This window comes from Phodopus roborovskii, unplaced genomic scaffold, assembly GCF_943737965.1.
Source record: "Phodopus roborovskii unplaced genomic scaffold, PHOROB, whole genome shotgun sequence".
In the NCBI taxonomy this organism is placed as follows: Eukaryota; Metazoa; Chordata; class Mammalia; order Rodentia; family Cricetidae; genus Phodopus; species Phodopus roborovskii.
Window position 1 is genome coordinate 7,221,655 of NW_026125295.1, and position 22,413 is coordinate 7,244,067.

At 54.8% G+C, this 22,413-nt stretch overlaps 1 protein-coding gene across 2 annotated transcripts; it reads right to left on the reverse strand.

Moving 5' to 3' along the window:
- Positions 1–124: 124 nt before the first annotated feature.
- On the reverse strand, positions 125–21,315 carry Plcd1 (phospholipase C delta 1). 2 transcript variants are annotated; one of them, XM_051202239.1, is made up of 15 exons: positions 16,508–16,647; positions 13,107–13,271; positions 9,839–10,067; positions 4,658–4,787; positions 4,344–4,575; positions 3,475–3,676; positions 3,218–3,362; positions 2,991–3,140; positions 2,746–2,904; positions 2,361–2,520; positions 2,063–2,179; positions 1,007–1,185; positions 779–911; positions 550–699; positions 125–428 (listed from the first exon to the last, which is right to left on the reverse strand). In XM_051202239.1, the coding sequence occupies exons 1-15, from the start codon at positions 16,617–16,619 to the stop codon at positions 343–345; spliced, it is 2,349 nt and encodes a 782-aa protein (XP_051058196.1). In that variant the 5' UTR covers positions 16,620–16,647; the 3' UTR covers positions 125–342. The 2 variants fall into 2 exon arrangements, with proteins under 2 accessions (XP_051058196.1, XP_051058205.1); XM_051202248.1 differs by lacking the exon at positions 16,508–16,647 and adding an exon at positions 21,099–21,315 and having other exon boundaries at positions 127–428.
- Positions 21,316–22,413: the final 1,098 nt, after the last annotated feature.

Sequence of the window (22,413 nt, forward strand, 5' to 3'; positions counted from 1 at the left end):
CAGGAGGCCTTGAGGGATTCTCTGGTGTCTGTGTAAGATGACTGCAAGGCTTTATCTTGTGATTTTTCTTTTTTTATATATATATAAAAAAACTCACAACCTAAAGACAGCTTGAGGGCAGGGAGTGGGCTGAAGTGTTGTTCCTAACGGGACTTCGGGCCACTCCGGGGACCTGACTGCCCCCTGGGTCCCCAGAGAGGCAGAAGCACAGGCGGCCTGTTGTAGTTGAAGGCAGCTCAGGGCCGGGAGCTCCCATCAGAAGTCCATGCAACAGTGCCAGCCTTGCGTGAGGCGTGGACACAGCCTGGCCCACGCAGGGTGAGCCCCGCCCGATGCCCAGGCTTAGTCCTGGAGGGAGATCTTCACAAAGAGGGTGGCTGACGGATGCTGGTCTCCGTTCTTAGACAAGAGGTGGACGTGGCGGTACCCTGGTGGGAAGGGACAGTTCTGGTCACCGGGAGAGGATACTTAAGGTTCAGTGAGGGGCAGGCCGAGAGAAGCCAGGCCCTGCCCACTGCTCCTGGCTGGCCCCTTCCCTCCAACACTAACCCTGCTTGAGACTGTTCCAAGGGATGGTACTCTGGCCGATAAAGTCGTTCTTGGAGGAGGCATCGTAGTCCTCTACTACGAAGCGTACGAGAGCAAGGTCGGGCACGGCCACCTCAAACTCAAACTCCGTGTCCCACCGTGGGTTGAAACCTAGAAGGACAAACACCGTATCAGCAGCAAGGTCACAGGCGCAAGCAGCCTGGCCCAGCGCAGACAGCGCATACTTTACCATTATTGGTAATAACCGCAGTCTGACGGCTGGCCACGTCCCGTCCCACGCCGTGGATCTCCACTATCACCTTGGGGTCCACGATTGAATTCTTACTCCTGTTGACTTTTGGCAGCTGCTGCCCAGAGATGACCTAAGGAAAAGCAGGGACAATGAGCATCCAGGGATGGCAGTGAGTGAGCAGGAGGGATCCCCACAGGCAACCGTCCCTTCTGTATCTGGCCATACCCTGACACGGAGCCTCTTCCGAGACCACCAGGGCCCCTGAGTCAGGGCACGGGAGTTGAAGGTGGTGTCGGGGTCTCTCAGGAAGGCAGGTTTCAGCACATACCCACAGGCTCCGTTGTCCTGGAAGCGGCCCAGGTATACATCCATTTCTGGCCCAGGGGTTTGGAAGTTCAGAGCCACTATAGGTAGATTAGAGTAGTTGCAAGCTGTGGGCCGGCCCCAGAGTCCTGGAGCCCAGTCTGCTCAGAGTGCACTATAGTCTAGGTTCCTATGTGCATTGGGAGCTGACCCACTACCCTGATCATACACACACACACATTTGTGTGTATAACTGTTCACGTGAATGCGTGCATGTGTTTACACATATGTGGACAGCTTTCTCAACTGCCTTTTACTTTAATTTTTTGAGACAGGATCTCTACTGAACCCAGAGCTCACCAATTTATCTGGGCGGGCTGGCCACGAGCTCCGGAGAGCAGCCTGCCTCTGCCCGCTCAGTGTCGGGATTCACAGGTGCCTAAACAGATGCACTTCATCACTCCCCTTGCTTTACATGGGTAGGAATCCCAACGCAGGACCTCACACTTATATGACATTTTGCCGACCGAGTCGCCACCCCGCCCTGTTTTGTCGGGTTTTGAGGCAATGTCTCATATAGCCCAGGCTGACCTTGAACTAACTCACTGTGTAGCCAAGTAAGGCCTTGAGCTCCTAACCCACCCACCCTACCCATCCTCGAGTCCGCCTTGAAAGTGCTGAGATGACAGGTGTGATACCGCTCCCGTTCCCCGCTGTGCAGAGGATTGAACCTGGGACGCCATGCACGCCAGACGAGCACTTTCATAGCTGAACTACATTTCCATTTCTGACAGCAAAATGGAAAGGGCTGGAGCGTACACCAGACACAGACCTGCTGGCCGGGCAGTTCCCAAGCTCAGCTCTCGGTCTTCACCCAAACCTTCTCAGGCCCCCAGACCCTTCCCGTGACCTTCAGGGCTCTAGGCCCCTGGACAGCAAGGCTCTCCCTAACCTCCCCCCATCCCAGCTGGCCCGTACCGATCTGGCAGCCCCCATTCCACATCTCCACAGGACTGTAGTTGGAGGAGTCTGTTCTTCTCCCAGCTGGGTAAATCCTGCTCAGGTGGCTCACGTTATGGCGGACAAAATTATTTCCTGAGGATAGGTGGGGTCAAGTCATCAGTGAAAGCCGTGGTGGGTTGAAGACATCCCACTGCACGCCACCCCCCCCCTGCCCCACGGCCAGTTCTGCCCAGACATAGAGCAGGGAATGTCAACTGAGGACCCCTGCAAGGGTGAACTGGTCTTAACCAGTTCAGGCAGCCAGGGTGCTCACCTGATTCCTGAAGCAGCCGGAGGGCACGGTTCTCAGAGAAGGAAGCCATCTCATAGAATGCCTGCCCAGACGTGCTAGGATTGGAGAAGCCACCGAAGTGGACACTCTTGCAGTAAATGACCATGTCAGAGAGCTCCGGCGCCAGCTTTAGCTTATCCTCCTGGAGGCCACGAGGAGGCCCCGGTTAGAGCCAGAGGGTAGGGCAAGGTGGGCCCTGAGCACCAGAAACCCAGACAACAGAGAGAGAGAGAGACAGACAAACAGACAGAGAGAGGGGGCAGAAAGTCTGAATGGCAGCCACAGAAAAACTAAGACGTAACTGTCCCATGGGCAATGGGCGCGGGAAGGACCTGGGCCACCCCATCTTCACAGCTCCCCCTAGAACCTTGGGCTTCTGCTGCACTTGGCTCCGGACGGCCTCATCCTCCATTTCGGCGGCCTCGTCTTCGTCAGACACATCGGTGGCCTCGGGTCCATTTTCTCCTCCAGCAGGCAGCAGCCCTCCATACTTCTTCCCCTTCAGCAGAATCTTGCCCTTCAGTTGCTGGGGACATACCACCAACTGGTTAAGACCCATCTAGGCCTCCCAGCCAGGTTGGCGTCCCTGCCTTCAGGGTGCCCGCTCTATACCTCTGGGGAAGGCAAGCTCGTGGTAGCCCCATCCAGTGGCTGGTCCAACAGCATGGGCCCCAGGATGGCCTTCAGGTGACGCGCCATGACTCGCTGTTGTTCCAGGCTGCAGTGGTTCTCCAGGGACAGGATGACTGGATAGGGGGACGCCTAGAAGCCCCAAGGTGAGTTAGGAGGGGACTGCCCATCCCTGGTACCCTCTCTTCACTCCCATGGGCACACCCAACCTTGAAGGCGTAGTCCCGGATGGCCCTGAGCACATCGCAGAAAAGAATCTTAGACGTAAAAGTGTAGCCGTGGTAGATGATGGGTTCCTGATTGGGGCCATCCCAGCAGTCGAGTTCTAAGCAGCGGCAACCTTTGCACAGAGCCCTGCAGGGAGTGGGGACAGCTAGGCTAGGACCTTCCAGGTCTCGTCCCTGGTCCCACCCTGACTCACCGGGACAGTTCCTCCACCCCACCCCGCCCCACCCCCCGAGCGCACCGGATGTAGGCCTCCGTGCTGCTGGGCCCTCTGAGCTGGTCTTCCAGCAGGTAGGTGTTATGTGAGGAAGACACTAAGTAGTGGCTGAGTGGCTGGTCCATATCCTGGTAGACACGGCGGTGAGCCAGGCTGAAGGCGCTGCCATCGGCTGATAGCAAGTACATGAGGAAGCCATCCTTGGTCATCTGCCGCTGAGCCTTGGCTAGGTAGGAAGAAGCCACCATTTCCAGTCAGAGCTTGTTGCCTAACCACCGTGCAAAGACAAGCCTTTCAACACTCTGCCTGCCCCCTCCCGCCTTCAGCTAGCGCTCTGCGGCTCCCGGGAGCAGACGTCCTGGGCTCCCAGTGACAGTGTGGTGAGACCCTGTCTGTCTCTTTTCCTTCCTCCAGTTCTAAAAGCCTCCAAGCTGGGTGATGTCGCCTCAGAGTTGACTGCAGGCGCTGGCCCAACAATACTCTAGCCCTGTGCTGTATCCCTAGTCCTCTTTAACTCTGTGCTCTGAGCCTGGGTCTCACTAAGCTGACAGGCCGGCTAGCCTGGAAGTGGTGAGCCATGCCGGGTCTTCTCTAGGTCATGTCTCAAGGCTGCATCCAGAATAGACACAAAGAAGGAAGTAACACTGACCTTGGCTTCATCAGCCATTTCTTTCTACGTCTTGGGATAGGGACACCCAGTACCCCTTGGAGAAGAAGGGAACTGAAGCCCAGACAGGGCAAACACCGGAGCGCGCACGCGCGCCCTCGCTCTCTCTCTCCTATGCACCTGCTTACACAGCATAGCCACACAGCGATCTGCAACCCTAGGGCTGGCTACCTGCAGTTTCATCGGAATCTCCCAGCCATGAGGCTCTGGGAGGCTGGGCCCTCACCGGTCTCACTGGGCTCATAGCGCTCGATGAGGGATAGGGCCAGTGCTGGCCCTGCCGCCTCCTCCTGCTGCTGATGCTGCAGGAAAGTGACTAGCTTCTCCACCGACAGGGTCTCCGCGGATCCTGCAGCCTCTGCAAAGACACGGTCGATCTCCTCCCGCTGGGTCAGCATCTTGTAGAAGGCCTCAATCTCCTCGTCCTCCAGCGAGTCAGTCTGGGAGTGGTCACATTCCTGCAAAGCCAGCACAGCCCATGGGCTCAGGCCCGGCTCCAGGCCTGGAGCGAGGCCCCACAGCCACTGGGAGGCAGCTCACCCTGAAGATCTTCCTGGCATAGCTGTCGTCCACCTGTATGTTCAGTTCCTTCAGGAAGTCCTGCAGCTCCTTGAAGTTCATCTTGTTGTCCTTGTTTTTGTCGGCCTTCCGCAAGCAGGAGTGAATCCAGCTGAGCAAGCAGTCAGGAAAACACACAGCAAGCAGCCTGATGCCCACAGGGTCCCAGCCGTGTGACGCCACAGGGGTGGGGGCCTGGAGGCGCTCCTCACCGGCTGTCCTCTGCTCTCCTTTTCTTGCTCCTTGGTTTGGTTGGTACTAGGGACTGAACGCAGGGTCTTACGCCACACTCTTTGTATTTCACGTCAGGGTTACCCAGGTCAACCATAAACTCATTCTTTAAGCTCAGTTAGGTCTTGAACTTGTCCTCCTGCCTCAGCTGCCTGAGCAGCTTGGATTACAGGACTGTACCACCAGGCCCAGCTAGAGGCCTTTTCCTGTTTGCTCATTCTGAAACCTGATGATGCTTGAAAAGATTTACTCTAAAAAGGCTCACGGTAGACAATTGAGACTACGGAGAAGGAAACCAGTCAATAACGCCCCCAGCTGAGGAACCACCTCTCCCGGTGCTGATGCCAGCGCCACCGTCGACACTGCAAAGCGTGCCCTCCCGTTTCTCAATCCATCAGCAGCCAGCATGCTTCCGGTACAGAAGCACAGGTTTCCAGCCACTGATCAGAAAGTGGGGATAGCCCACGCAAACCCAAAGCCCGGACCAAGTCATCATTGACTGGGACAACTCGGTCCCGTACTACCTCACCCTCCTTTTCTCCCTTCAGACCCAGAGGAACTGGAGGAAGGGGTCCTAGCACAGTCCTCAGAATTAGAGAACTGAGTCAGACAAACATAATGAGCTTCACGGGTTCACGGGTGTGTTCAAAAAAGGACAGTGGAATTTTTAAAGAATTCATAAAGGAAACGACACATGAGCAGCGTAAACATTTGGGAGGTTGAGGCAGAAGAATCAGAAGTTCTAGGTCATCCTTACCTACATAGCCAATTCCTGGGTGGCCTGGACTACACGAGTCTGTCTCAAAACAAACAAGCCAAAACCAAACAACAACAATAAAATCTAAGAAATGCTGGGAGGCAGGGGTGTATATCTTTAATCCCTGCACTTAGGGAGGCAGAGGCAGGTGGATCTCTGTGAGTTCAAGGCCAGCCTGGTCTATAGTGAGTTCCAGGTCAGCCAGGGCTACACAGAGAAAACCCTCTCTTGAAAAACCAAAACATAAAAAAATAATAAAAATCTAAGAAGAAATTTATTTACAATAGCAACAAAATGATTAAAATTATTTGAAATTATTTTTAAAGTATAAAATTGAAAATTCTGAAAACTACAAGACATTGTTAAAAGAAATGGATAAAAACTAGGGGCTGGAGAGATGGTTTAGCACACAAGATTGTTTGCTCTTCTTACAGAGGACCAGTCCTAGTCCCTAGTGTCCTCCAGATGGCTCACAACCACCTATAACCCCAGCTCCAGGGAATTGGTACCTTCTTCTGGCCTCTGAAGATACTACACACATGTGGGGATACACACACACACACACACACACACACACACACACACACACACAGAGAGAGAGAGAGAGAGAGAGAGAGAGAGAGAGAGAGAGAGAGTAAATTTCCAACAAGTGGGAAGAGGAATAATCAAATGTTAAGACATCTATCCATGTTCATGGATCAGAAGACATGGTATTTTCATGCTGAGAACTCTTCAAATCAATCTATGATCCCTATCAAATGATGTTGGTTTCTTTGCAAGAAATTGACAAATTGATCTTAAAATACAAGTGGGAAGTTAAGGGACCCAGACCAGTCAAACCAACCTTGCAAAACAAAGAGCAGACTTGGACAATTCACACTTCCTGATTATGAAGCTGACTACAAAGTTACAGGAGATAAAAGAGTGTGGCGCAAGTACGGTGCACGAAAGGACAGACAGACAGACAAATGGGATAGAGCCAAGTCCAGAATAAACGCCTGTTTGTACAGTGAGTGGGAATATTCAATAGAACGGTATTTTCAGGCCCATTAAGCGACACCATGCGATAGCCAAGTTTGGTCCCCAGAACCCATATGGTAGAAGTAGAGAACCAACTCCCGCAAGTTATCGGCTGACCTCCACACACACAAGATGGCAAGTGTGCAAACACACACAACAAGTTAAGTACTGCAATAAGAAACAATTATGAAAAATAAGTATCAACAAACAGTGCTGGAGTGACTGTATATCCAAATACAAAACGAAAAATAAAATAGATTTCCTACTTCATACTACACACAGAAGAGCAGAAAATTAATCAGAGATTTACTTCGCATCCATGACAGTATCTACTGCAGGAAAGACTGAAAACTAACCCTGACACTGATGGAAACTGGAACCCTCCCACACCGCAGGTGGGGATCTAAACTGTCGGAGTTTCTTTGGAAAATGGTTTGGCAGGTTTTCAAAAAGTTAAGCCTGGAGCTGGAGGACCAGAGTTCAGTTCCCAGTACCTACATGGCACTTTTCACAACAGCTTAAAACTGAGCTCCAGGGATCCAGTGTCTTCTCCTGACCTCTGCAGGCATTGCACACACATGGACATATATGCACACGCACAGACAGACACAAAACTACAATCAGAACAAGGGGCTGGAGAAACAGCTCAGTGGTTAAGAACACTGGCTTCTTTCCTAGAGGATTTGGGTTTAATCCTTAGCACAGACATAGAGGCTCACAACCCTATGTAACTCCAGTTTTAAGAGATCCAGCGCTCGCACTTTTCTGGTCCCTTCGGGCACCAGACATGGACCTGGTACATGTACATACATGCAAAACACCCATACACTTAAAATGATAAGAAACAAATTTTTTTCAAAAAAAGCTAAACATAAGTTACCATACAAAGCCAGGGCATGGTGGTGGCGGGGGACGCCTTTGATCCCAGCACTCAGGAGGCAGAGGCAGGTGGATCTCTGTGAGTTCGAGGCCAGCCTGCTCTATAGAGCGAGTTCCAGGACAGGCTCCAAAACAATACAGAGAAACCGTGTCTTGAAAAACAAAACAAAAGTTACCATATAACCTAGCAATTCTGCTTCTGGTGTGTTCGCAAGAGACATGAAAACACGCATTCACACAAAACATGTTCTAGCTTTCACGGCAGACTAGAGTCCTAATGTAGAAGTGAATCGTAAGTCCATTACTGGTAAGTTAGGAGCCATGGAATAGAGTGTATCCACGCAGCGGGATATTTTTCGGAAGCGGGAAGGAATGGAGGACAGGTCCACACTGCGGAGTGAATGAACCTCACACACACTAGCAGTACGAAGGCGTTCGGGAGAGGCTGCAGGGCTGTTTCTATGGCAAATCCAGAGGGCACTGTGGTCAAAGAACAGATGGGCGCCCCTGGCCTGGAGCTGGGAGAAAATATGAAAGAACCACAGAACCACTGGGATTTTTGCAAGTGGAGGGAGAAGGTGTGGAGCTGTTCAAAAATTACAGCACAACTGTAAATATATGAAAACACACTGAATCAGGCTCAACAAGTGTGTGTGTGTGTGTGTGTGTATGTGTGTGTGTGTATGTGTGTGTGTGTATGTGTGTGTATGTGTGTGTATGTGTGTGTGTGTATGTGTGTGTATGTGTGTGTGTATGTGTGTGTATGTGTGTGTATGTGTGTGTATGTGTGTGTATGTGTGTGTGTGTATGTGTGTGTATGTGTGTGTGTGTGTGGGTGTGTGTATGTGTGTGTATGTGTGTGTGTGTATGTGTGTGTGTGAGTGTGTGTGTGAGTGTGTGTGTGTATGGGGGGATGTGCGCCCACACGCTTACCCACGGAGATACCCCTCAGAAGCCAGAGACATCAGGTTCCCCGGACTGAAACTGCAGCCTGCTGTGAGTTAGCTGCCCTGAGTGCTGGGAACTGAACTTGGGTCCTCTGGAAGAGCTGTACAAGTTCTTAAACGCTGAGCCCTGTCTCTGGCCCCACTGCTGATTTTGCCTGCATGATGGACTCAGCCTCGGGTCCTTATGTTTGCATGGCAAGTTCTTTACTGACTGAGAGCTATTGCCCAGCCCGAGGCGCAACGCTCAGCTTAGTTTTACGGTATGTGAACTATCCCTCCATAAAACTGTCATAAAAAGGGGAGCTGCAGGACATGGTGATCCCAGCATGCAGGAGGCAGGAGGGTCACAAATTCCAGCCCGGAATCTGTCTCAGACAAACAAAACAAAAGTGGGAGCTGATCCACATTCATCTCTCGCTCCCCGGAAGAGGGATCACTGAATCAGACCGCCCGCAAGTTTCAAGTTTCTGCCTGCAGCTCATCGGCTGATCTGAACAGTGGGCTCACACGACCCCTCCCAAAAGCATGGCTCAGGAGAGCACCATGGCCTTTCAACTCCTAGAGTCTGGTAACCCTGGAGAACATGACTACACCACCCCATCTACCGCTAGGGTCATTCTCCAGTCACCCACCTCCACCGTGCTTCCAGAGAGGACCAGAGAGACACAGTCCCTGGCCTTGGGTCAGAGGACCTTCTCCCTAAAACTCCTAGTTGAGAGAGCAACCCCCTAGCTGATTCAGAGACAGAGTCTTTGTGTTAGACAAGGACACGAAGGCGGGGAGGAGGCTGACCAGAGGGTTACAGCCTGTAAAGAGAGCTTTCTCTGTGTTCACGGGATGGCACGGTGAGATGGCAGCTACCTGCAAACAAGGGACAGGGCCCTCACCGGAACTAACCATGTTGGTGCCCGAGCAAATAAGTTAGTGTCGCGAAAGCCGCTCGGATGTCATTGCCAACTTGCCGGGTCTAGAAGGCACCTGTGGGTGTGTCTTTGAGGGAGTGTCAAGAGTTTAAACGAGGGGACTGTGGGTCACACCACTCCTTGGAGTTCCAGGTTGAATAAGAAAAGAGAAGAAGCCTCTCCCTCTCTCTCTCTCTGCTTCCTGACTGCAGACACATTGCGACTGCCTCGCTCTCCTACCGCCATGATAGTCAGCATCCCTCAAACCATAATAGTAAACCCTTCCTCTTGATTTGCTTTTGTCGCGTATCGCAGCAATCAGGAAAGTAACTAATACACTCGGGTATCTCGTGACGGTGGCACAAAAGTGAGCAACACAAGCCCCACACCCAGCCATGACCCTCTGCCCCCGCCCCTGGGAGGATACTGCCGCAGCTTCTGCCGCTGGTCCATGGAGCCCGAGTGATGGATGATCTTGCGCAGGCCTTGCACCCAGTGCTGAGCGTCGGCTGAAGACGGGGCAATGAGGTCCAGTGTACTGCGCTGGTCCTTGAAGACGATGGAGAAACAGCGGTCCTCGGGTATGTCACGGGCAAACTTCTCCAGGCCTTCCGTGCGGTGTCCCATCCGTACCTCCTGGATGTCCTCGATGGAGACTGCGGGGGGGTGGGGGGGGGGGTGGGGAGACAGCAGAGCAGACTAAGATAAACGACTATCTGACACAGTCAAGGCCGCAAGGACGAACAGCGCGGCCTAAGCGTCACAGGGTCCTAGCAGGAGGGCAGAGGAGTTGAGACTAAAAGAGGGAGGCCAGCTAGGAGCGAGGCCCATGGTCACAGTGATGAAGGAATGAGGTAGCAGGGGAAGACTAGATAGAACAGGCCTCATAGGGTGAGACCGTTCCGGACCCTGGCACCTGTGATAGGGAGAGGTCACACATCCTCCAGGCCACATCCTGGCCCCTCTACTGACACTTAGGTGACGGGTGGCTGTCCTTGGTCAATCCTGGCCCTGGGGTCTGAGGACTAAAGTCCGAAGCCAGACAGGAAAGTGATGTATTCGCCCTGGGTGTGACCGACTATGAGTTCTGGCTTCAGGGAGCCTTCTGGTAGAAGGGTGTAGAAAGGCTCTACCTTCCAGGGTCCCGAGAGGCAGAGTAGAGGCCACTCTGCACTCTGAGAAGTGCTGGACAGTGGCGGGGGTGTGTGCGTGCGTGCGTGCGTGCGTGTGTGTGTGTGTGTGTGTGTGAAGAGGCAGAGTTCTGTCCTCCTGGGCCTGGCTCAGCTTGTAACCAGGCTGAGCAATCCCAGACCTAGAGGGGCTCAGCAGGAAGAAGCAGGCAAGAAGAGGCCGGGCCAGCCCAGCACTTTAGATACAGTGGCTCATCACGTCCTCCTCGGCTCTGAGAGATTACATTATTCTGCCCTCAAGAGGCTAGGGAGGGCCCCTGCCATCACAGCCAGTCTTGCAAGCTTCAGGGACAAAGACCATCCCAATGTGCCTGTCACAGCCTGGCTGAGAGAGAGCCAGCCTCACCCTCATGGCCTCCCCATGGCAAATCCCATCTTTAGCCATTCTGGGTCTATCTGTCCCTCCACAAACCCCTCCTACCCCGAGGCCCCAGGGGTCTCCCAGACACCTACAGGACCTGTATGATGTGCTTTGCCTGGGCCATAGGCTCTGAACAGTGGAACACGTGACCCCTGAACCATCTGGGATGCAGAACACATCCTTGGTTAATCCTTCTCTGACCTACTAGGCAGCTGAGCCACCCCAGGCTAGGAATGAAAACAGGAAGCCTGGGCCTTGGAGCCCCCCAGGCCCACACCTCCACTGGCCCCTGAGGGAAAGGCCAGCTGCTGATAACATTCCTGGGGATAAAGGGTGGGAAGGGGGGGGGGAGCATTGGGCAGACTTAGTCGTAACAGAAAAGGGAGAATAAAGGTGTTACTCCTCCATCATCCAGACTCCGTTTCCCCAGGGCAAGATGCCACTGAGGATAAGAGCCTCATTCCTTGCCCGGTTAAAAGAAGCGCAAAGAAGGCCTGCTAAGCATGGGACCTGCTGCAGCCATCAGACCTGGAAGCAAGCCCCTCCTGCTAGCCTGAGTGACAGCTGCTGTTGGAAAGGCACAGGGTGGGCCTTCTCTTCTCCTGCCCCTTCCCCTGTTCCCCTCTAAGCTTATGGAGACAAGCAATTCAAATGTCTCCACCTCTCCAACGAAAGCCCTCTGTACCCCACCATGCCACCACCCACCAGCAGCTAACAGGAAACCCCGTATCAGGACAGAAGCCCTGTCTGGCGCCACAACACACAGGCAAGATCAGGGGTCACTCTTGTGCTAGGACGCATTAGCTGGGCTGGGGCAGAACTGAGTCTCAAGGTGGTTTTCTTTTGTTTTTGTGATAGGAATTCATGTTCCTAAACTGGTCTTAAACTCTCTGTGCAAATGAGACAACCTTGAACTGCCCATCCTCTTGTCTCTACCTCCCAAATGCTGAGATTACAGGCACATGCCACCACACCCAGTTTATGGAGTGCTGGGACTTGGACCCAGGGCTCTATGCATGCTAGCAAATGTTCTGCCCACTGAGCAACAACTCCAACTCTCAGAGTTCCATCCTCAAACCGAGCGCTCAGGAGTCTACAGCCGAAGGGTCAGGGACTCATCTTTAGCGAGGAAGGGCCTGAGTGCCGCCCTCAGCTGTGCAGTAAGTTCAAGGCTAGTTCGAGCTGTTTGAGATCCTACCCTTAAAAACAAAAACAAGCCAACAAACACCGGGCGTGGGCACACGCCTTTAATTCCAGCAGAAGCAGGCCAGGCCCCGACCTCTAAGTTCAAGGCCAGCCTGGTCTACAGAGTGAGTTCCAGGACTGCCAATGAAAATCTCTCAGAGCCCCTACAACATTTGTGGGTATCAAGTAAAACAGAAGTTAATGCTGAGTTCCTCGTTCACACTAGCCACAAGTCTAGAACCCACTGGCCTCTTGGAGCTGGTGGCTCCCGTGGTTCAGAGTTCTACCCGAGACACTGGTCTCTGCAAGGGCTGTCTCCTACAGAACTTTCAGGGAGCGCCTCCACTGAAGGGCATGTCCTGGAACTACCCACAGGGTCTCAGGAAGCTCTCTCTATATGCACACCCACCCCTTCAGCTTTGGGCCCCTGGGCCTTGGAGAACCTTCTAGAAAGACAGTGCCATCTCACTCTGTCTTTCCCTCCCCTGCTCCACCCAAGCCTCCCAAGGCTCTTAGTTCCAGGAGAGGTTCTGCCTCCTGAGCCCCACCTCTCATATTGCCCACTGATACGGAAGTACCTGCTTATCTGTTCCCGGACTTTGGGCTAACTTTTGGCCCTAACATACCTAGAATGCTGATCCACCCATTTTCCCTCCTTTACAATCACCTGGGTGGCACCTATAAGTTCAAACAGCTGTTTCCAGCGCCACACAGCTTCTGAACCTGACTGTCCCCTTCTGCGGCCATGGCCATGTATATTCACCCTCTTTCGACACCCATGCCCTCTGTGACCAGCCTAACCTCAGTTTCCCTGCAAATAATTTAACTCAAACAGCTCCTTGACCCCAACCAACCTAAGTCTGGTTCTTATCTCATGCAAGGCCTGCCGGGGGTCACGGTCCATGATTGGCCTCCACCCTCCCCCGTGCCACCGCCACCACGAGACCCAGGCCACTCACACAGCTGGGACTCCGGGGACCTCATGACTTTGCGGGACTCCTGCCAGATGGTCTTGCAGTCCTCTTGTAGCTTGTAGAAGCGTTCCCTCCGCCAGGAGCTGGACTTGACCTTCAGGAGCTGACTGCCTTTCAGAAGAGCCTGGAGGTCCTGGTCACCCTGCAGCCCTGGGGAGTCAACGCTGGTCAGATGCCACTTTCTCCACCAATGCCCACACTGGCCTTGTCCCTCTGCACCCCCTCAGAGCCCATTTTCACCCGGTCCATCCTCACTCCACCAGCCGGGCCCAGACCCCTGCCTCCCTCAGGGGACGCCTCTACCCTCCTAAGCTCATGCTTTTGCCCCGCACTGGGCACTGATCGGAAGACCCAGGGCATGCACGCATAGTATTTGACCACTGTGCCTCTCTCTCTGCCCCAAGACCAAACAGACACCAGAGCACAGTTCAAACCCCTGGGAGAATTGGAAATCGCCTGGCCCACAGTGAAGTGAAGGGAGCTGGAACTAAAAGCTGGGGGACTAAGGGACCACACAGCTGGAAATGAACCCAGGCCATCAGAGCCAAATAACCTCGAGTTTCCAATGGCCCCAATCTTTCCTCAGGTTCCAGCACACTTCCCGACCAGCTGTGTGGCCTGGTGACCTCACGATTTACTGCCATGGGATCCCCGGGCCTTCGCTACTCCAGCCACCCTCTCCCTGTTCCTGTCTTTGCCTCCAGTAGAGATGGATGAGGCCACCGTGGACTACATTTAGCCTGCTGGGACCACCCTGTTTTTCCTTCCTGACCCCCAGCACTGAGTGTCCCAGGTCTAGGCTCCCTCGGTGAACAGTTGCTTTAAGACAGGGCTCAGTCTTTTCAGGTAGGACAGGGCTCTGCCTGCTCGCCCAGCCCCTGCAGAGACTCGGGCTTGACCTGGGTCATGGGCTCCCAAGTATTCAATGTCCTCTCCCATGACAGCCCCAGACAAGAGACACCATGCCCGGCAGGAGTCGCCATCCACAAACAGACCCTGTCCTAAAGATGATAAAAGAGACACCCTGCACCCTGAGATACAGAGGTAGATACACCTACACGGTGGTGTGCGCACATGTGTGCACACGTGTTTATGTCCCACGCAGTTCTGTAACCAGATCTATTCAAAGCCAAATGGACACCTGATTATGTCCCTAAAACTATGTGACCCAACAGAAAAGTGGCATCAAAAACTCCAGCTGTCCTAGGCCTAGGCCGAAGAGAGAGAGTCCCCACAAAGCCACAGGCCCTCCACCCAGGATAGCCCACTCCAGTTGTCCATGCTGCCTCCTTACCGTCTACACATTATCTATAAGCCTATATGGACAGGCCTCCCTCACCCACCTTATCCCTCCACAGCTTCCTACTTCCAGTGAGGGCAGATCCCGGGCTAACACTGACCCCCCCCCACAATACCAGGAGCTTCAGGAGCCTCCTTCCCTCTCCCCCCCCCACAGTGCCGGGAGCTTCAGGAGCCTCGGGAGCTTCAGGAGCCTCCTTCCCTCCCCCCCCACAAAGCCAGGAGCTTCAGGAGCCTCCTTCCCTCCCCCCCCACAATGCCAGGAGCTTCAGGAGCCTCCCCCCCCCCCCCGTGTCTCTCCCTGCTCCCTCCTCAACCCTGGGGTAAGAAGTGTTGTCCCGCGTGTCCACCCGTTGCTGGAAGATGCTCTACGCCAGTACGGGCAGCTTCCCTCTGGTGTGGGGAGACCTAGAAGGAGAGAAGGGACCCACACAGATTGTTCTCCATGTGAAGGGAAGATTAGGGAGTTCCCAGACTGTCAGAGCGGAGGACCACCTCTGGCCTCTGCTGAGACCGTCCCACTGTCCCTTCCGAGGCTGAGGTACAACTAGGAGGAATCCCTCCTCACCACCGAGCAGCACCATGCCCCCTGAGCTGGACACAGCTAAGCAAGCTTCTGCTAAGAGCTCTGGTGGGAATGGGGGCTGCTGGGAAGTGGAAGGCAAACCCCTACTCCCTTGCTCTGGAAAACACCATGAAGGCTTGACAGGTTCATCCTGCCCTGGAGCCAGCTGAGGCCTGGTCTGTGAGGTCAGGCAGTGATTAGTTCCCAGTGCTGTTGTGATTTCCCGGAGGTAGATCTGAGTTCCAAGCGAACCTAGATAAGTCCAGCAGGGTAACGGGAACTGGGAAATCTGGGCAGGGACTGCCATGGGGTGGGAAGGGTTTCCTGAGTCTGAGGCCCCTGGGTGGCCTACGGCCGGGCCCCTTGTTCTTTTATCCCACAGAAAGTCTGTGGGAAGCTTTCACCCAGCTCCACGCAGCCTTGGAAGGGCAGGTGGTGGGCTATGAGCTCAGGGTTTCACCAATCATTTCCGGGTTAGCGGCCCACAGGCCAGTGACTGTAGAGGACACGCAGGGCCTGCAGGTGTCCGTGGGAATGCCTGACCCTCTGTCCATAGTCTCACCGTGATGCTGGGCCTGGAACCCATAGCTACACTGTGTACACCCCGTCACAAACACTCACGGACACAACCTCCCACACGGGGACACAGTGCCTCGCAAACTACCTGTGTGTGTGTCCTGGAGTGGGTGTTCCCGCTTTTTCCACACGCAGGCACACTACATACCATGCAGGAATGTTTGCCACCATAATAACAGCAGCCGCCATAATGATAGTTAATTTTTGAATAAGACACTGTTCGCAGCGCCTGTGTTTAATCCCCTCAACAACTCAGTGAAGAAAGGCAGTAAGTAGTATCATTAACCCCACATTGCGGAGGGGGAAATCGAGGTTGGAGGAAGTTGCAGAGCAGAGTTGGGACTCAGAAGTAGGAAGCCTGCTCTCAGGGTCAGAGCTGTGAAACGTGTAGCCCCTACTCAAAGACACAGAGCCACTGGGTAACCGAATCAGAAAGCCCACACCATAGCGTAAGTCTCACAGTCACATCTGCACAGTCACACACGGTTACACACATACTGCACCTTAGGTACCACAATGTCACACGGGTATACGGCATTACAAAACTATCATCCCCATACGATGGTGTCACCATACCGTGAGTGTGACAGAATCACTCAGTCACCCCTGGGGTCACCAACTGTCACTTGTCCAGGTACACATTTGCCCAAACCATCATACTGGACCTCACTGGGTTACAGTCAGTACAGCCAGCCACACACCCAGGGGTTAATTTGTAACCAGGAGGGGTTGGCGTTAGTTAGGGGGCATGGAGAGTGGGTTGCTCAGAAAGAATGCGTGTCTAGCCCCCCCCCAGGAACCACCCCACGCCCCCACACTGAAAACAGCTCCGCAGAAGACCTAAACATGTCTAATCTGAGGCTCAAAGGGAGGAGCGCCCTGTCCCAGCTGCTGTCCCGTTCCCGGCAGCAGGCTCTCAGGGTACCCCCCCCCCCGCATCCCTTACCCAGCCTCTGCCCATTGAGCGCAGCCACTTTGCGACTCTGCTCCTGCAGGTAGAGCTCCCGGGAGCGGCTCACGCTCCGCCGCCTGCAGCTCGGGACCCCCAGGCACTGCATGGTGTCCTCCCAAGACTGCCAGGGTGAATCCTAGTTTAGAAGCCGGCAGAGTCCGGCAGTCTAGCCTAGGAAGGCGGGGCCAATTGTGGGGGCGGGGCCTACGCTCTAGAGCGGTTGGAGAGAGTGGAAAGTAGGCGGAGGGAGTGGAACCAGAAACTAGGAGGTGGGACGGGGCGGCAAGGTGTGGTCGCGACGGCCTTGAATCCCGATCCTAGAGCCTTCACCTCCAGAGTGTGAGAGGAGCAAGCATAGCTGGGGGTTAGGGATGGAGGCAGAGCCTGCCAGACATAAGCCGGGCCCAGAAGCTGGCAGTCACGGCCTGGGAGGCGACATGGAGGAGTCACAGCCAGGAAGCACACTGTAGGGAGAGGCGGAGCCCAGGAGGGGGCCTTGTGCACGGGAAAGGCGGAGCCCAGGAAGGGGGGGGGGAGGAACTTCCATCTGGGAGGGTGTGTGCGGGTGGGGACGGGGCGGCCGTGTGCCTCACAGCCTGGCAGGGAACTCCTGAGCCAACTCTGCAAGATCGCCCAGGCACCAGGGCGCACACTAAGCTGCAGAGGGAACCCTGGTGCCTACAGAGTTTAACAGCGACGCGGAGATGGTCACGCCAGCCCGGGTTAGTCAACCGAGCCCGCCAAATCTGATCCTCAGTTACTCAGCTGATTTGTTGTGACTAGGCCTGCTGCTGCCCGCCGGCTCTCTGTTTTCTTCTTGGTTTCCCATTTAATCGCGGAAAATCCCAAGGTAACAGATGCAAACACCATTCTGGTTGTTTGTTTGTTTGTTTGTTTGTTTGTTTTTTGAGGCATGGTTTCTCTGTGTAGCCCTGACCTGGAACTCACTCCGCAGACCGGGCTGGCCTTGAATCCAGGGGTCCGCCCCGCACAAAGGCAGTTCGAAAAAAGAGAAAAAAATGCTGACCTCGAAAGGAGTTCACGGTCCACGGTCTTGCCTCGAATAAATTAGAAAGACTGCAACTTTGTGCAGAGCTGTGCGTCCAGAGCGCCCGGGGAAACACTGGGCCCTTTCTTGTGTACAGCTTCCCTTTCATTCACTGCAGAGTTACTGGGTCCCTGCTGCAGGACGGTCAGGACACCAGCCAGAGGCCTGACTCACCCCTCCTTCCCCCTCAGTTCCTGAAGAGATCCCCACTGCGTTCACTGGCAACAGTGAGTCACCGGCCAAGCCAGTTTGGGGCACAGGCAAGCACGGTAATAACCAAAGCACAGAGTGAGTAGGTTGCCTACGGTCACACGGAAGAATAAATATTGAGCAAGGCACTATGCTGTGGATGAACTGAAATGCAGATGCAGGAGAGCTTTTTATTTGCTGTGGGGGTGAGCAGAGTACAGGCTAGCCTACCCAGACTGTAGAGACCATACAGGGGGTGTTAAGCAGACACCCGATGTGACCACATCTTCTCAGTATGCTGTATTTTCTCTGAATTCTTTGTTATGCAGCTAAAAGCATGATCCTAAGTTTGTTATGGTGCCTCACATCTGTAACTGTAGTACTCAGGATTGTGAGGCAGGAGGATTGCTGAGTTTTGAGGCCAGCTTGGGCTACATAGTAAGCTCCAGGCTAGCCTAGGCTATGCAGTGAGACCATGTCTTTTTTTAAAAAACAAAACCCTCAAACAACAACAAACACAAACAACCCACAGGAACAATGAAATACAGTTTTGAGAAGGGTCCATAGACTACTCGCTGTAATGGCTTTTCTTGGGGTCTCTGGCTTCTTAAGCAACTCAGAATTCCTAAGCCCATTAATTTTTCTTTGTCTGAGATAGGATCTTGTGTATCTTAGGCTGACCTCCAACATCCTGTGTAGCTAAGGATAGCTTTGAGTTAGTGATTGTCAACTTCCAAATTGTAGAGCTGTAATCATGTGCCACAGTGGTGAGTGCCAGGCAGGCTCTCCAATTAGTTAATCCCCGGCCCTCACTAACATTTTATCCTGGCTCTTTATCCTCCCTGGAAAAAAAATATATTGTGATCGCGTGGATGAGAACGGAGCTCAGAATAAGTAGCAAAGCTGAGATTGGAGCCGGTGCTCTCGGGCTAAGGTGTGGCCCTCTCCTTCCCCTTTTACGGAATGCCAGCTCTTGCAATAGGGAGGGGGCCAGGTATAGGGGAAGTCAGTGTGGGTGAATGTCTTCAGTGAAGGGAAAGGTCCTGGGAGGTGATGCCTTTCCAGTCACATTTTTGGGACCTGCTGAGGATGCCAGCCCAGGCTTAGCTAAGACGGAGTGGAGGATGTGGCATAGGAGGAGATGGGAACTGCAGGTTCCGTTGCTGGCTTCACAGGTACAAAGAGCCCCTGGGTTCATGCACCTGATTCCAGTCACACTTGCCCTTGGTGGCATTCCATCATCTACCCACCCCTGCCAGACAACTCCTGGCTTGTCGGGGGATGGCTCCTGCAAGATTAGAATTCAATGTTGTACAGGCCGGGCATTGTCTCACCCCACCCCCACAGCACCCTTCATTTTGCAGATGAAGAAACTGAGGCACACAGGAGCCATACACGAAATGAGAGGGGGAGGGGGAACCTCTGTTTGTCTACACAGTTTATGCCTGAATATAACATTGCCTCCGTGAGTGTAAGAAGTATGGGCAGAAGGAGTCCACAGGTCTCCAGCCAATGGAAGGGACTTGGGGCATCCCTGCAGAAGACTGCCAGTTGCCCATGCCAGAAAGTGTGGCCGGGCCTCATGTAACCAGTGCTGGAAAGGGACTCGGGTTCCCCATCAGAAGCACCACTAAGAGACACACTCCGCAGTGACCCCGTGACCCCTCTCTCCCCCTACCAATTCCCCCTGACCTCTCTTAGTTCCCTATCTGCTTTGCAGTGTAGGCAGCATGTGCTTGGCGGAGGTCACTGTGGAAGGCACGCCAGAGGCAGTGGGCCCACAGGTCCGTCAGCTTGGTCACAGTGTCCATTCCAGTCCTGCAGGGACAGGCTCTACTGAGTCACACGTTTGGGAGGCTGGTCTCAAACAGGATGAGCCAGGCTGGCCAAGCAAACCTGTGTGCTTAGGCCGAGGCGCTGTGTCTCTGTAGAGGAGACGTCAGGGCCGATCCAGGGAATAAATGGGGCACAGACACTGAGGCTGAGCCTGTTACAACACGACCCAAGGCGGCTGCTGTGTCAGAGGCCACCAGAAGGTTCCAGGAAGCAGGCAGGGAAGCAGTGTAGCCTGAGTCCCAGACAGCACTGTGACCCTCTGAGCCAACAACCACTGTTCCCACCATTCTGTCGGGTGCCGTAAGGCTACCTCTGGCCTCTGAAGGGAATTCGGGAGCAGTGGGGGATGGGGGGACAGGGACCCAGCCTGACAAGGTGGCTTTGAGAAACTCTAGTTTACAGGGCTCTGGCAACAAAGTCTCAGTTGGTTAACTGGCAAAATGGATGGGGGCTGGCTCAGAGGCAGTATCCAGGGGGAGTGGGGTGACTGGTGGGCACGAACACCTACAGCCTAGCTGGTGAGATGCCTCAGGGGTGAAGGGGCTTGCTGCCAAGCCCAGTGGCCTGCGTCTGATCCCTAGAATCCACACGGTGGAAAGAGAACAGATTCCTGAAAGTTGTCATCCTCCGACCTCCCCTCCCCAACACCTCCCCAACACACACACACTACGAGTAATTTAATTTTAAAAGCCCGACAATCTCAAGGGTACTAGAGTAAAGTGAAAAGGCACTGGGTTGGTGTGAGAGGGCGCGTTTACTGGTCTTGCAGATGTCCTGAGGAGACACGAAGGAAGGTCTCCCCAAAACCCCTCCCTTCCCTGCCTGCAGGCTTCTAAGACTTGCAGCGGGAACCTGGGCTTTCCTCTCCGCCAGAGTGACAGTCATAGGGAGAGGAGCTCGCTGGGAGGGGAAGAAACAAAGCCGGCTGGACAAAGGACCAAGCCTCAAGGCAGTCCTGAGACCATTCCTGCCAGCCCCGAGGGTCAGCAAATACGATCGCGCTGCTGCTCCCAGCTCTGGCTTCGCTGTTTTCCGTACTAGGCGGTGAAGGCTGCCAGACCGACCTCAGCCAAACTTGCACACCTCCTCCTCGCTCCACCCCCTTACACCCTCATCTGCCACGCCCGCGCGGCCTGACGCGGTGCGGGCACACCCGAGTTTTGGGAAGCCTCTGAAGGGGCCCGGAGAACTCGGTGGTCCAAGGATGCTGTTCTTTCCCTCCCGGACCCCCTTGGTGCCATCTGGGCCGAGGAGCCCCGCCTTTTATGAACAAGATCAGGGGGAACCCCCGAGAGAAGTCTGCACAGCGCCCGATCTCTTGGGCCAAATTTGGGGAAAAGTCTGGAAACGCCCAAGGTCGTGCCCAGCCTGGGCCGAGGCTTTCCGGGAACCTACAAGAGGCCAAGGCGTTGGTCTCTCTGGTGGGACGAATGCCCAGAAGGAGTTACTACCCCTGATCCCGGGGTGGGGACAGGCTTTCCCGAGGGTCTCCCCTGCGGGCGGGACACTCACCGTGCAGGGTCAGGAAGTCCCGACCCGAGTCCATGCCCGTCCGGGCGCGCGGCGGAGGGGACGCGGCGTGACTCTCGTGAGCGGCAACCGGACGGCCTGGGGTCCCAGCGCAGGCCGGTGCAGGGACCCGACTGGACCGCGGTGGGCGGAGGCCGGGGCTGGGGTGGGTCCACGGCAGCGCCCCGCCCCCCAAACCCACCAACCGGCGCCTCTCCCCGCCCCCTCCAGGGGACCGGGGAAAGGACGCGAAGCGGGGGGCCGGGAATACCGGAAAACCCTGGCCGCGGCTTTGGCCAGCTGGGTGCGCCCGGGCCAGAAATAGTCAGATTCCTCCTGCTTCCTCCGCCGCCGCCACCCACAGGCCCTGTCATTACGGCGGGCTGCCGGCCCCACGCCCTGCCTGTGGGCGCCTCGCCTCGCTGCGGTGTGGGTGATGCGGGAAAGAATCAGAATCCGGCCTTAGAGCGGACAGGAATCACTGCGTAAAGCTGCAGTCAAGCAATGACTTCTGAGCAGTGGGTGCAGGCACCAGCCCACGTGGCCAGGGTTAGGGAGAGTAATAGCCAAACTTTTGTCAGGAGAGGGTCCTCTCTCCCTTTCTCTGGGAGACGTGTGTGTGTGTGTGTGTGTGTGTGTGTGTGTGTGTGTGTGTGTGTTCGTGTTCGTTAAGGTTGGGGTTGTAGCAAGCAGGTGCAGGTCTCTCAGTGAGGGGAGGAGAGGAGGAAGGCCGGGCGTGAGGCTGCCTGGGTAAGGGTGCCCTGGTGAACTCCCCCCCTGATGGTGAAGGCAGAGTCTGGCAGGGGCTAGCATGGCTCACCTCAGCCGCTTCTCTTCTGGCCCCTGTGACATTGGTCATACATGTGAAAGAGCTGGAGGGTTGCTTAAGGGAGCCAGGCACCTGATGTCCCTGTACCCCGGGTCCCGACGCCAGCCACAGAGCCTGGGGGGGGGGGAATGAGAGACTCCCTTCTCTCCAAAGGCCTCCTCCCCCGTCCTTCTTGAGCCTTTGAGCCCCTTCCACCTGGGTCTCCCATCCCGCCCCGGGGCCCTACCAGGTACTCTCCCATCAGTAAATTGGGACTCCACAAGCCAGCTCCTTTCACCAACCTGAGAGCAAGAATTCCTGACCCCAGCAGCTGGCGTGGCATCATCCCAAGCGTCACTGCTACCTCTTGTCATCCATGTCTCTGAGTCCTGGGCTCAGAGCCAGGGCATTATCCATCCCGAGGGCCTCTCCCTCTACCACAAATGGCCACGGTGGGGTTTGCAGAAGGTTCGCCCTCTGCATACTCCAAACAGGCTTTTTTTTTTTTTT

Bases quoted from the DNA above. Each gene is read 5' to 3' on its own strand.
- Plcd1 (XM_051202239.1), bottom strand. From the start codon at position 16,619: ATGCAGTGCCTGGGGGTCCCGAGCTGCAGGCGGCGGAGCGTGAGCCGC. The intron at 13,272-16,507 runs GTAAGGGATGCG...TTGACTCCCCAG, and splicing joins GCTCAATGGGCAGAGGCTGG to GGCTGCAGGGTGACCAGGAC. The intron at 4,576-4,657 runs GTGAGCTGCCTC...CTGGCTTTGCAG, and splicing joins ATGCCAGGAAGATCTTCAGG to GAATGTGACCACTCCCAGAC.